The sequence below is a fragment of the Schistocerca serialis genome, chromosome 4 (genome assembly GCF_023864345.2).
Source record: "Schistocerca serialis cubense isolate TAMUIC-IGC-003099 chromosome 4, iqSchSeri2.2, whole genome shotgun sequence".
NCBI classification, from domain to species: domain Eukaryota; kingdom Metazoa; phylum Arthropoda; class Insecta; order Orthoptera; family Acrididae; genus Schistocerca; species Schistocerca serialis.
In genome coordinates, this window is record NC_064641.1 from 701,889,430 (window position 1) to 701,904,083 (window position 14,654).

General features: G+C 38.9%; 1 protein-coding gene across 3 annotated transcripts in view; it reads left to right on the forward strand.

The window, feature by feature from the left end:
- The first annotated feature begins 7,045 nt into the window (after positions 1 to 7,045).
- The window catches only part of LOC126473208 (ketohexokinase-like), a 121,131-nt gene continuing 113,522 nt past the window's right edge, over positions 7,046 to 14,654 (forward strand). The window contains exons 1-3 of one of the 3 annotated variants that reach the window (XM_050100113.1): positions 7,046 to 7,158; positions 7,281 to 7,430; positions 12,560 to 12,679. In XM_050100113.1, coding sequence (XP_049956070.1) covers positions 7,333 to 7,430; positions 12,560 to 12,679 — 218 coding nt within the window. In that variant the 5' untranslated portion in view covers positions 7,046 to 7,158; positions 7,281 to 7,332. Of the gene's footprint in view, positions 7,431 to 12,559; positions 12,680 to 14,654 lie in introns of all 3 variants that reach the window. The other 2 variants (XM_050100114.1, XM_050100112.1) reach the window with 2 other exon arrangements.

The following is a 14,654-nucleotide window of genomic DNA, read 5'->3' on the forward strand; positions in this document are numbered from 1 at the left end:
ATAATCGGATGACAACCCATACTAGGGACTTCCCAAGGACTGACCAACAATTTAACCAATTCCCTTCCATCCAACCAATGGCACAACGATGGAAAATATCGGCCGAGGACGAGGACGAGGATACGAACAGCACTACGTCTCCAGATATTCGCATTTAAAAACAGGCAAGGGAACAATAACCACTGTAAGCAAATATGACCCAAACTATTTAAAAGGCTGTTGAACTACACACCGTGCTGGACAGCATCAACACAACGAGGAAAGGCACACTGCCGGAAAAGTACACTAACGACCAGGGCAGGTAACTGGGGCGTTAATGTCCACAGGACAGAAAATACTGCTGGTGTACTTCAAAGGCATGTAACAGTCAATTTAATAATTAATCATAATACAGGATGACGGCTGCAAGATTTTGCCGACCCCAACACATCATACGTTGCTGCTAGCCCGAATAGCCCAGGGAGCAACAACCCACAATTGATCAAAGAGATATTACAATAGTTCAGGCTTCATAACAGGTTAACTGATCACTCAACTGCAGCGACCAGGTTCGGTGGGCAACGAACTTTGTCACTCTTGCAGCTAGCGCCTCACAATCCGACAGGGCCTGCACACCGCCAGCAGTCCAGGCCTGCCCTCGAGCTACGGAGAGTTCCTTGCTGCTCTGTCCCAACCGACAGACTACCATACACACCACCACCACCCGGAAATACTAGTGGTCACACCAAAGATAGTACGACAGTATTAGTATCGATAAGCGCTGCTGCTGCCACTCAACGAGGCAAGCCAGCAACTTTGTTACACAAGTAAGTAAGTAAGGAAGAAACAAGATGCCACTCGATGTGACAAAATGCCAAAGAACAAACAGCATGAATGCGAGCCACACACGGCTCAACCACGCACATGCCTGAGGCCTTTATACAAATAAAATGGCCATCAATGCTTTTAGCTTTATGCAAACAAACTGCTCACTTGCTTGTGGCCGTTATATAAACAAAATGACCATCAGACGCTTCTAAACTAATTTGTTTATGATGCATAACTGGCATCTTAATTTCTATAATTTATAATCGACAAAAGGCCACTTCCCCTCCCTTGTGGGTGGGTTTTGGACCATACGGGCAGTATGGGAATGTGCATGTGGTGTGGATAACAAAATTAAATACAATCTCTCTCATCAACTTGCGAAAAATCCAAGTTTTTAACTGTTCACAAATTCTGTATCAGCTCAGAGCCCCAACATGCTACTGCATGAAACAATTTACGCACACATTACACAGCACAAACACTTCAATGGGCCCCCGTAAATGTGTTTCGACTTACAAGTTTTGCTAAGTTTCGTCTATGGGGCACCAACTCACGTTTGTCGCAATGCACCCAATGTTTCATAAAAATATTTAATATAAATGCAGGCAGGATTTGCTTGGCAAAAATCACATACTCAAGCACTTTTCAAAGTTTCACAATTTCGAATTTATTTCCAATAAGATCATAGAACAATCGAAAGTCACAGTTCACAATAAGTTAATTTCAGAGCCCGATTGAATTTCTTAAGTTCTTGGAGGTGGTTCAGTAAACTATGATTAATCGTGTTTGTCATCTTCAGAAATTCGTGGAAATTCCACAGTACCTCAAACTATAAATTCCACAATGGCTTCACACATAATGAGTTCACCATTATAGAAATAATAATGATAGATTAGTACATTGTTGGAAGACTGCCACATTGTGATGTAGGAATTACATGAACGGAAGTGCTGACAACAATAAGATTGTTGTATTTCAAAATCAGTAAGGTGGAAGCTGGGGATACAACAAGCAAATTGCATTTCAATATTTGGAAGATGTATGTTGAAAATCAAATGCTGTATGTTGAAGACCAGTTTTAGTGGATCATTTGTCGATGACAAGAATTTAAGGAAAAGCAGAACCATGCAGTGATACTCTAAAATACACCTGAGGTGGAGTGGTGTAGATAATCTGTTTTTAGTATAGATTTGTTGTCGAGAATATTACGAAACATTTATTTGCTTAAAAAAGGATGGTTACATTGTATCAGCATGTCATGCACTGGGCACTGTATATATTGTTATCCCATACATTAAAATAAGGACACATCATAAACTGCTCCCACAAACACTGTTACTCCCCATATCTTAAGAAAATGAGCAATGACTCTAAGAAATTTAGACTAATGATTATGAAAGAAATTACTTCCAGACTTCTGCAGCAGACAGAAGAGATATATGTTATCCATACCCTAAATTTGATATTAAAGTTCTTCCACTCTCGAATAGCATGTGGGGAAAATGAACAGTAGGCTTGTTCTATGTGTTGTATTGGAAAAAGATCCACACCCGTAAGGATTAAATTCATTTTTCTTTCCCCAGATGTAAAGCAGATTACTGAGCATGGAGACAGTGCATGCTACAGATTTTGATGTCCCTATTAATACATACTGATCGCAGTAAACTAACTGGTGGTCTGCATCTTAAAAATATTATGTAGCTCTCCATTGAGGAACCTTGTTTAATATATATTTCACATTAATTATATTGAAAAAATATGATCTACTCATAGCAGTGTTCCCAATCAGAGGATCCCTAGCAGCATACAGTGCACAATGACATTGGCAAGAAAGAGAGCTTGTATTTCTAATCACTGCAATAATGTGAGTGTTATTAGTAAGTATCCAGACATATTTGAAAGTCCCTATTGATACTGATTAAACGAATATCACACTAGACTAATTTGGGACTGCACTATCCAATGATAACATAAAAAAGTTTTGTTCACCACAACCAGACACAATTTGTCACTTTACGTCGACACTTGCAGCCTATGAAGTACCTGATGTGTGATATTTGTTTTTGTGGACTCCAGCTACAAACTGCAAAAACAAAATTGCAAATATAGTGTGAAACAGTAGAGAAAAACATACCTGATGACTCTTAGGGGAATGACACACAATGCACTATGAGGGAAATAAAGAGACAGCCGTCTGCCATAATTGTAACGTTAGTTACTGGTTGATAAATTCAGCAACGATCATTTTGTGAGAATGAGTGGCAAATACTACATCTACCAAACCGTAATTTGATATGAATTTCATAAACATTTGAACTCATATACCTCTGGAAAACTATAAAGGCCTTGTGTCACTTAGAACTGATGTTGTATTCTGTGTAATTTGTATACCAACACTCTATTAAGCTGACAGAATGACTTACATCTGTATTATTCATGTATAGTTTAGCATATACATTTTAGCCCATTGCTACCAAGTGTGCTCTGCGAAGATAAAGTAGTAGAACTGCGTATGTTAGGTGCTCTGTAATATCCGTTTTATACATACTGTAAATAAGCTGTGTTGAGCAAAGATGAAATTTTAAGGGAATTACATAAGAAAGTGATTGAAGCTCTCATTTCTCATTTAATTATGGTAATATATATGGAAGGATCTTAGAAAGACTTGGGTGGAGCAGTGGGGAATGGTATTGCGTCTTGCTTATTTGCCCCTGTGCATTGGTTGGGTGCTGGAGTGCGGTGGAGAGCTGGAGAGCTCAGTCTCCTGTCAAGACAATGTAAAGTCTGCACTCTTAATGTGTTTATGCACTTGCAATGACAGTTGTAGGCTTCAATGTGCACTGTGGTAGTGAGCCTTTACTCGATGGCTGTACTGAAGGCAAGTGTTGCTCCCAGTCAGCGCTAGGTGGTGAGGTGCATTAGGGATTCACTGCATGGAGCACTGAAGACGGCCTCCATATTTTTTTTGCTTAATTTAAATAAACCCCATTGGTGGTGGTAGCAGTACAAGTGTAGTTAGTTTTGTGTGTACCTACATGCCTGTAGAAACGTTCCAACTTAGATTTCATGCTGTTATTTACAAGTCGTCCATAATCTTATAGTGACAGAGCACTCTAAGGCAGGCTAATAGTGACAGTGGGGACTGATGACCTTAGATGTTAAGTCCCATAGTGCTTAGAGCCATTTGAACCATTTTGAATAGTGACAGTACTGTTTTTAACACATTAATAACGCAGTGGTGATTCCTTACAGTGAAATGTAGACTTAGTAATTAGCAAAAGAGTATTTTTGCACTGTGATAACTTTTAAACATTAAAACATTGGGATTTTAATGTATTTGTTTAAATAATGTACTGTGCTGGTATTTGTTAAATATTTGAAGCCTCATATTAATGTGTGCCTTCTTGAAAAGTGGGTATTTGTGGAATACTGGGAGAAAATGGTCAGACTTTTAAGGAATTTCCCCACAACTGTAAATAGCGTTATACATTGGCATGTTTGCAAAAAATACCATTGGTTGCAATGCTCTGCTGCAATTTGCAAAACCAAATTGCGAGTATCACCAGAATTTGCTGCTGCTACTGCTGAAGATACTTCATGATGTTGATCAGCCAACGTACATAACAAGAATGGTAAGTCCATCTCTTGATTGTCATACCCTGATGTGTGGTCAGGGGGGTCAACCCCACCAATAGGACTGCACTAAGGGAGTAAGGGAGGGGAGGTGGGGGTTTTGGATCATAAATTATAATAATTAAGATCACAGCTGTGGGTCGTAAACAGATTAAGGTAAAAGCATCAGGTGGCTGTTTTATTTATATAAGGGCTGCAACCAGGTTAGCAGTTTATCTACACAAGACTAAAAGCATTTTCAGATGGTTTCTTTGTATAATGGACCTCAGGCAGAAGTGTGGTTTGTTTACATAAGGGTTATTAAGTGGGTGGAGCCTTATGGCCAGTTTGTTTATATTACAAGAACAAGAGGCCGCTTGATCCAGTATACCCACTGCGCCACTACTCTCCTGTGCTCTTCAGTTGTGCCAGACCGCGGTGTGGGGCACTCCACAGACATGAGGCTAGCTGACATAAATCTTACTTGGAAATCTGTTACACGACTGATTGAGGTTTAAATGCCTCAGCTCTAGCTCTGGCCAGTCTCCCGAAGTTGCGGGAGGTGACTGAGTCACCATAGATCAAAATGGGTCCCAAAACACCGTTCCACATCCGAGGTAGTTAACACGCGCTTGTGAAGTAGAAATCGACTGGGAGGTACACCAGTGGTGGATGAAACTTTCACTGCCAGTATTTCGACAGCAAGTGGAGAGCGTAAAGCTGCCTATCGCCAGTCTTTGCGCCAATGTCCTGGGTTAAATCCCTAATCTCTCCACAGTGTCCCATGAAGTGAGGACACGTGGTTGTGTTGATAGTGATATGCTTTCTACTACTGTCTTTTATTTATACGCTAAGACCAAAAAACGGGGCACCACGAAGGAGTTATGCAAATCGGTCACAAACCAATATCCATCCAGGTACTGAGGGAAAATGCGTGATTTTAAACTTTGGCGGCAGATGGATGAATGTGTAGCGCTGCAGCTGCCAAGCATAGTAAACAGGGAACATCTCGATAGCAGGGCATAAAGACTTTGCAAATTTTATTCTGTGTTCTTGAACAGTAATCATGCCTCGCAGACAGGCACGTGAACAATATAGGCAGACGTCAGCATTTGAGAGGACGTGTTGTTGGGCTCAACGATAGCGGTTGGATTAATCACTCGACATTTGAATAGGGGCGATGCCACTATTCGACGAGTTTGGGAGGAATATATGAACCATGGCCGAACAAAGTGTCAAGAAGCGTGCGGTCGACCTAGAGAGACGACGGAACTTGAGGACAGAGCAATCGTCAGAGGGGCACCCAGAGCCCAGGGTTCATTATTATTGTCGATCCGACGTGCAACTGGTACGTCATTGACCACAAGGATCATTAATACGTGGCTCAGAGAAAGGGAGCGACCTCGTGGCGCCTTGCGCCATCTACCATTGACCACTGTACACCAACAAGCCCGTTTGCAATGGTGTTGGGCACATTGTGTATGGAATTTCATTGAATGGAGTAGAATTGTGATGAGTCCCGCTTCGAACTTAGCCCCGATGATCAGTGAAGACATGTATGGAGATTCCCGAGACAGCGGTCGGACACCAACCTGACTGTCGCCCGCCATAGAGCCCCATAATCACGATGGTCTGGGGTGACATTTCATTTCACAGCAGGACCCCTTTGGTTGTCATCCATGGCACCCTTAAATCGCAGCGATAAGTCGATGATGTTCTACGTCTCGTTTTGTGTCCTTCATGGCAAACCATCCTGGGCTATTTCGGCAAGATAACGCAGCCTGGACACGACGAGACTTCTGCTTTTCTTCGTGCTTGCCAAACCCTACCTTGGCCAGCGAAGTCGCCGGATGTCGCCACAAGAGGGAACATTTGGAGCGTTTTGGGTAGGGTCCTCCAACCAGCTCGGGATTTTGACGATCTAACGCGCCATTTGGATAGAATCTGGCACGATATGCCTCAGGAGGACTTCCAACAACTCTACCAAACATTCAAAAGACGAATAACTGTTTGCGTGAGAGTCAGAGTTGAACCACCGCGTTATTGATTTGCTCAATTTGTGAAGCTCTTTCTCTTGAATAAACCATCCAGTTTTTTTTGAAATTGTAATAATTTGTTTGTCTTTACATGTACATTACATCTACCGAATTCGTCCCATTCGTATAATTCGTGGTATGTCAATGACATATTCAAATGTGTTTGTTGGAAATCGAAAACAAATCTTACGGTCTATCGCACAGCGTTATGGGTTTATTACAGCCGATAATGTTCAAATAGAACTGACCACACTGTACACGCACACGCTGTTCGTAATTGTAAAGTATTTCAGCCTTCTATTCTTGAACCTTGAACACTTATTTATTGCTTGAGACAGAAAAGACACTTCGCTCTATGCATGGAGCACATCTAAATGTTAATGATCTTCCCTGCATATAAATTCGTCTACTTTAGGTAAGCCTTTAAGCTTCAAATAGAGTGATAATCAAGCCTTTTACTGGTAGCAGACAGTTGTATGTAGGGAGCACGTTCCCAGTTCTCTTCACGGGAAGACTCTTGGCCTAGGTCCCTGACCTGCTAATCGCTGATAACCTCTGCTTCTCGATTCAACGTTCGTTGTGTAAAGGCACAGATGTCGCCAGCAACCAAGTGCACGAAATAGAGTTACGTTCACATACAAAAGCCGCACAGCAATCCAAGTGAAGGCCATGCTGCCTTGAACAGCTGTCCAAATGTAAAGAGGTAATTCCACCATGTGATAAGCATGACGTAACGTGCTACTGTCTCCATGTTTGCCGTGTGCTAGTGCATACAGTATGTTGATAGCCTTAAGATTCAGAGACATCATCCACGACTTTGTTCAGCGTAGAGTCCTCACGTTTTCTCCGCATTCAGCACCGCGTGAGTGCGTAGACAATGGCGGGGAATGAATTTAAAATACTCTGCATTGGCAAGGTATGCCTTGACGAACTGCTGTACTGCGACAGCTATCCCGTCGAAGATACAGTTTTAAGGTAAATATTCGTGCTGTTTACTAAAAGCAATAGTTTTTAAGTGCCTGTTTGTTTTCGTACTTGTCCTGTTTGATAAAAAGAATATAAAGTCGCCATTAGTCTTTCTGAAGTATTCCCAGGTGAAACCTACGTAACAGATATGTTAGGACTAGAAACAGAAATGCAAATTTCAAACAAGAGGGCTAATTTCAATAAATGTTTCAACACGTCTCTATATGATCCACTTCTTGATTCGTGTTTGGCATATAAATGCTTTCCTTTTTCTCTGACATTTCAGCAGTATTTGTCTCCACATTGTCTCACCACTGCGCAAACGCTACGTTGGTGGTGAACAGTTCATCACAAGTTGCGCAGTATTAAGATCAATACAGTAAACAAAAATTATCTATCGTGAGTCATAAAACAATAAGTAATTCAGTTCACTGACTTACGCTAGATAAGGAAAGAAAGTTCTCGCAATTAAAGTGACAGATTATAAAATAAAAAACTTGTTATGAAATATGTCTGACATTTATTTCATACCATATATTCATCAACATGAAACGTGACACCAAGGAGGAACGCTAAAACAGACTTTAACGAATATGTTTTTCGTAAGTTATCATTTCTAGCAATTAACCGATCTCACTGCACTGTCGAAATGACCTTCAAAACTGATTCTGTACTTAAATAAAAGTTTGTACGAAATACTGTTACTGCTGTCTAATGTAAACAAGTATCTACTGTCTTTATTTGTAAATGAAGTTGCACCTCCAGCCAGCTATTTACGAAAGGAATATTTTTAAATAAGTAAATTCTGCGACGTATTCCGGATTAAGCACGCTAATACATAGGCTAGTGACAGCAGAAGTTCAGTAAACATTAGAGATCGAATGGTCCAAGCGGACAACATAAGAATGTTTATACTTCGTACTTTTTGTTGTTTTCACAGGATTGATGTCGAAACCATTCAGTTCACTTGGCTGTCATTTATTATATATTTACTTAAATGATTGAAAAATTTATCCACAAGTTCTTTAGTTATCGTGTTTTCCTCACAGCAGAAGAAGGCTAAGTGTTCAATGTCTGTTTATAATGTGCTAGATATTTCTGTTCCTGTTTTCTTCAACCCAAGCTATCCTGCAGCTTTATTTCTAATGAAGCAATACATTTATTGGTGTTATCGATCAATACTGTGCCACGTTAAATCAAATTATGAGCAGATTCATAATTTCATTACGAAATATTTTTATTTGTATAGTAACATAAACATGATAAAATCCTTTGTGACTCTCGACTGTATTTCTTAGGCTATGTCTCAGTGTAGTATCCAAAATGCACTCCATTCTTTACAATTTTTTATTCAAAAACTTCTTCATTTAAAAAAGTTGTTGGCTTCAATCAGGTCAAAATTAGTTCTTAAATTACCGGTGCATTTCAACTATCATTACCAGAGGCTTATGTACACTCTAGGGAGAAGTGTTTCAGCGGTTTCAAATGTTACTTATCCTCAATTTTGATCATTTTTTATTTTTATTTATTTTTTTATCATCCCCAACATCCTCTTCAATATTTAGGCCTGTGGGTCTTTTTTCTTTTTCAAGTTGAATTGTTCTTCCATCTGATGAGGAGTCTTGCTACATTCTGTTGTACGACTGCATTATTTTCTGTTGAATTTACGCTGGCGAATTAGGAAGATGCTATGTCATACGAAAACTCTTCAAACACAGCAGCACATTTCAATTGCTACGATACTTACTGTTGTGCTTTATAACAACTGAAAGTCGAACTACCCCTACGCTCAACAGAACAAAACACATGTTGCCGTGCCTGATACTAGATCAACATTAAACAACGTATCTTATCATTGTGTAAGATTATTTGATATATTAGAGATGATACAAACAAAAGAACTGTCGAACGACTTTTCTGTGCAATAGTTTGCTAACCGCCTTTATTTCTCATTCCATGTATGGATTGTAATGTTTTCTCATTTATTCATGACTGGAGAAAAAGTAAACTGTTCTTTGCTCACATTTTTAAAAAAATCTGTGAATATAACCAGAATTATTCTACTGTTTGCTTTCTCGTGGTTACATTCCATATGTATGTTATATTTAATTGATACTTTAATCGGTATAAACAACCACCTAATTTTCTATATACTAGTCTATACGATTTACAAGTTATAGTATTAAGAATAATTTTATATTTCTTAGGCTCTTGTACTTGACCAAACATGGAAATATTGGGTTTCATCTTTCGAACAGAATCTTAAGTATGGTAAAAGATTATTTTCAGATAGTACAAGAATGAGATAGTAAGTTTACATCGAGAATTTTGAATAAACTGTATTACAGAAAGAGACACTGAGTTGGAGAATTAAATACTGAATCAGCTATATGGGTGATGTGATGTGGCCTGGTATCATAAGACAGTTAAATATGTTCTAACAACTTTGAAACTCCCAATATAATAAAATTCAAATCAAACGCACTTCTATAAATTTCTTGAACCTTAATACAGAGATTAGCGCAAAAAAAACATTCAATTATCAATTACAAAACGCAAGAGTTACCGAAATTGTAATCTCTGCAAGCTTACAGTATCCACAGACACATATGTGCCGTTTCCCATTCCACGGTGCATCTCTTCGTATCAGTTTCATGACTTGAATGTGCATTTAAAAATCAAATTATAATCAATTAAACTTACATTTTCTGTAAAGGGTCTAGCTCTGATTTGATTCATACCTTTCTAGGAAAAAATAAAAAGCGCTAAAAACACCGTTTCCCTACGTTGGCTAATAGAGAACAATCAATGACAAAAACTGGTGCACATCCCATATACTGGCACATTCCAGATAGTCAGACAAAAACGTAAAATCCGGCATGTACAGGCCTTCATTATAAAATAACAATAACATTCCTAAGGTTTTCAGTAGTAATGACAAAACGAAACCTTTGGCACAGAATGGTATGTGTAAGTTCACTTACAAGCACTATGAACAATTGTATGCTTGCCATTCGGGCAGAGGTATGACATTTAATTAAGTTGTCAGAGCACGAGAGAAACTAGAGACTAGAAAAGATGGATTCATCCTTTGCGATGCATCTTTTAACACAGAAGCAACCACCTTGTGATGTTTGATGCACTGTAAAAAAAAACAGAAGCACTTGAAAACAGTAAATATATGACTCAAAATTGCAATTTACTTTAAATGTCAAAACACAATTTCCTTTTTCCCTTCGTGAAAATACGTTTCACTTACACAAATGTTTGATTATAATAGTAAAAACCATTTTATTGCTGCGCTCACTTTTTCAAATAACAGTTAACTTTGCAACGTTTTCAATATTCTGTGTCTGTACACTCATCTGTCTTACTAAACGACTAAACTGGTCCACGGTCACCTGGTTCCAGTTACAGGTTGCTATCTAACGACTGCCAGGGACAATAAAAATTTTACTTTCAATATTTCATATAAATACAGACCAGATTTAAATATTTAAAATACTGTCATAATCCACACATTTAGAGCTGAAATCTTATGTTAAACGTTTAACACAGTAAGACTAGTGTTACAGTTAGAAAGCGTCCATATGTCTTGAGGCAGAATAATTCAAAGAGCCAAAATGACCCAGATTCTGATCATTTAGTATTTGAGAGTGAGAGCAATTAACGACTTCCTACATTCTGTACACATAATTTCAAATATTTACGAAACTTTTTCTGCTAACAACCCCCATCCCTCCTCCCAAGGGAATCATGAAAAGGAAAAAGTTTATCGCTTACTATAGTTTCGCTGTTCATGCAGTAAAACTTGAGCACCAGGCATGAATTATTAATTTATTGCTTCTTTACTACTAGCTCTATTAACAACACACTTTACAACAGTATCCACATAAACCACCGAATGTATCTACAATGTTATTTGTATAGGGGACTCTTAGATTCTTCAGGCGTTTTTTTTATCAGGTGTTTCGGAGGATACTTGCAATTTCGTGTCTTGAATGTGTAGCTGGGGTCAGACCAGACATACACCAAAACTCACGTCTTTCACGCGACACCGAGTGCCGATGAAAAGCGTCGGTTTATTCCCCACTGCAAACAAAATAGTTTTAAAGCGGAGTTTTCCGTGCCACTTCGATAGAGTGGTCCCAAATTAGTCTATTATGATACTAGTTTTATCGATATGTATTATCAGGGACAGTAAAACATGATGAATAACAAGAACTCAAGGGCGACTGCGAAGCGCTGCTGCATGGCGGTAGCCAGTGCTGGCCAGAGCTATCCTATCGCTGCTGGAATACTGATTATTCCTTGTGTTTTACTGTCCCTGGTAACGCATATCAATAAAAAAAATATCTCACTAGTTTAATATGGGACCGCTCTATCGAAAGGGCACTTAAAATTTCGTTTTAAGAATAATTTTGTTTGTAATAGGAAACAAACTGACGCTTTCTGTCTACACTGGGTCTCGCATGAAAGACGTGATGAGAATTGTCTGTTTGGGCCAACTCCAGCTACACATTCAAAACATGAAATTGCAAATATCTCCCAAAACAACAGAGAAAAAACTCCTCACGACTCTTAGCTGAGACGCCCTGAATATATACATATAGTTTAGGTGTAATGACATCGTGACCAAACGAATGCGTGAAAAATTAACTTCTGCTTAAAACAGAGCATAAATTTGCCAGAGTATACCCATCCATTGTTTCATAGCGAGAGCACTTAGTGATCTCCAACAAACCTTAAACTTCATATCAAACCTTTTCTAAACTTTTTTCTCACTTACATGTTTAACGTCAAGTATTTAACACATTAACTCATTTGTAAAGTAATCAGACATTTGAAGCTGTTTTATACATGAGAGTTCGGCGGAGGGAATTTACTGGCATTTTATAAGATGCATGTCGTTATATATGTGGTCGTGACATTCATTTGTCACCTGAGGACTGCCTGAAGCCCCCCCCCCCCCCCCTCCTTCCCTTCCCCCCCCCCCCCCCACACACACACACACCAATTCATCGGCTATCCAACCGATTTTTTTTGTCGTTTGGCTTCTTGGGTATGGTCATCCGACAGCATTTTTTTTTTAATTCTTGTTTCCATTTCTCTAATATTTGATTTCAATTTCTCAACAGAGTCCTTGATCGGAAGTTGAGTTCAGGAGGCAATGCTGCCAATAACTGCAAAGTTTTGGCGGAATTGGGTGTCAAAAGTGATTTGTTTGGGACGCTTAACGTTAACTCTACAACTGGGAGGTAAGTTCTGCATGATTTTATTTTCTTCTTTTGGACGCACTTAGCAACACACTGAATGTGACAACTGTTTTTTTTTTTTAATTTTGGAGATTGTTCGTCGAAATGGGTAAACTAACTGAGAGAATCAAAACATACAAGTGAAATGAAAGCTAATTATGCAGTGCTTGTTACTTGAGGAAGATGTATATTAGGCAAGAGCACTTTCCTGCCACGTATAATGTCAATATGCCATACCACTCATACAGTTCAGTCCCGCCATTTTGATTCTGCGAAAAGTAGAATCCCACTGTCAGCTAGAAAAATCATGTTATAGGGAGTAGTTGTTATTGCTGTTGTTGTTGTCTTCAGACAGAAGACGGTTTGATGTAGCTTTGGACACAAGTGTATCCTACACAACTCACAGTATAACTACTGCAACCTACATTCACTTCAACGTGCTTATTGAAGTCAAGTATTTGTCTCTTTGTAATTATAGAGTGAAAATCAATAATAGGCTAAGTGCCAAAGACTAATTCCGAGTTATTCAGGTTTTTTTTTGTCTTGACAAAAATATTTTGATGGGAAAGCCTCAATAACACTTCTTTATTTTTTCTACAGTAAGAATCACACAAGCACTGCAATTTTTTAAAGTTCCCTTCCTTTCATCAATGAAAATACATATTTTATTCTGAAAAACGCAGAACTTGCTAAATGCCACACAGCTATCGGCAAGAAGAGGTAAGTGCCACTGAAAGGAATCTCAAGTATTTATCAGTTTGGTTAATGATAAACATTTTTCAGATACATTTTACGGACACATTGTTCTGTGATTAAATTATTTTTAATCCTTCTCTTAACTTTATAAAGTACAAAGCAATTTTAATTGATTAACGTTCGAAAAACGTTCTATTAGCTGCTTTGAAATGCTGCAGCGTCTGTTGCAGATACTTTTTATTTTCAGCAGACGAGTTGTTTTTACATTGTTGTGACGGTAAAACAAAGTCCTTTATTATGTAAGTGGGAACCCCTTACTTGAAAATCTTGTAGGTGCTCCAGTCTTCAAGTCCGTTAAACATTGTTCTCCTCTCGACGACACTAAGTGCAGTTTCTTTCACTTGAATCCAACCATGTTTGGAAATATTTATTTTCGTTGTGTTAATATGTGTATCGGCTGTTTTTTTAAAATAAAAGTACTCAGATTGAAGCATAGTAACCACATGGATTCGTGAATGGCGCATGGAAAGAATGATTGACGGTAAACCTCTGCATTACCTCTAATTTCACTAATTTTCTCGTTGTGCTCATTTTGTGAGACGTATGTGGAGGGCGCAATATGTTGCCTAACTCTTCCCAGAAAGTACTTTCTCGAAATTTCAGTATTAAAGCTCTCTTTGAAGCATAACGCCTCTCTTGTAACGTCTGCCACTGAAGTTTATTAAACATCTCTGTAACGCTCTCATATCGTCTAAACAATCCCATGACGAAACGCGCAGCTCTTCGTTGTATCTTTTCTACCTCTTCTAGCAGCCCTACCTGGTAAGGGACCCAGACTGATGAACAACACTCAAGAATTGGTCGAACAAGCGCCTTGTAAACCACTTGTTTGTTGGATGCTAACATTCCACCACAATTTCTAAAATCATTGGGGGTAGTGGCAACAAAACGACTAATAACACTAATATATAGAATCTATGAGACTGGCGATATACACACATAAAAAAAAGTTTTGTATCACCTCGGATCCGAAAGTTCTGGAACCTGTACAGAAAATTGGAATAGAGATCAACATAAACATCATTTCCGCCCTTTTTATTCCTCATGAAAACCACACATTGCATGTTGTACCACCATACAGCGAAACCTTCAGAGGTGGTGGTCCAGACTGCTGTACGCGCCTGTACCTCTAATACCCAGTAGCACGTCCTCTTACATTGATGCATGCCTGTATTCATCGTAGCATACTATCCACAAGTTCATCAAGGCACTGTTGGTCCAG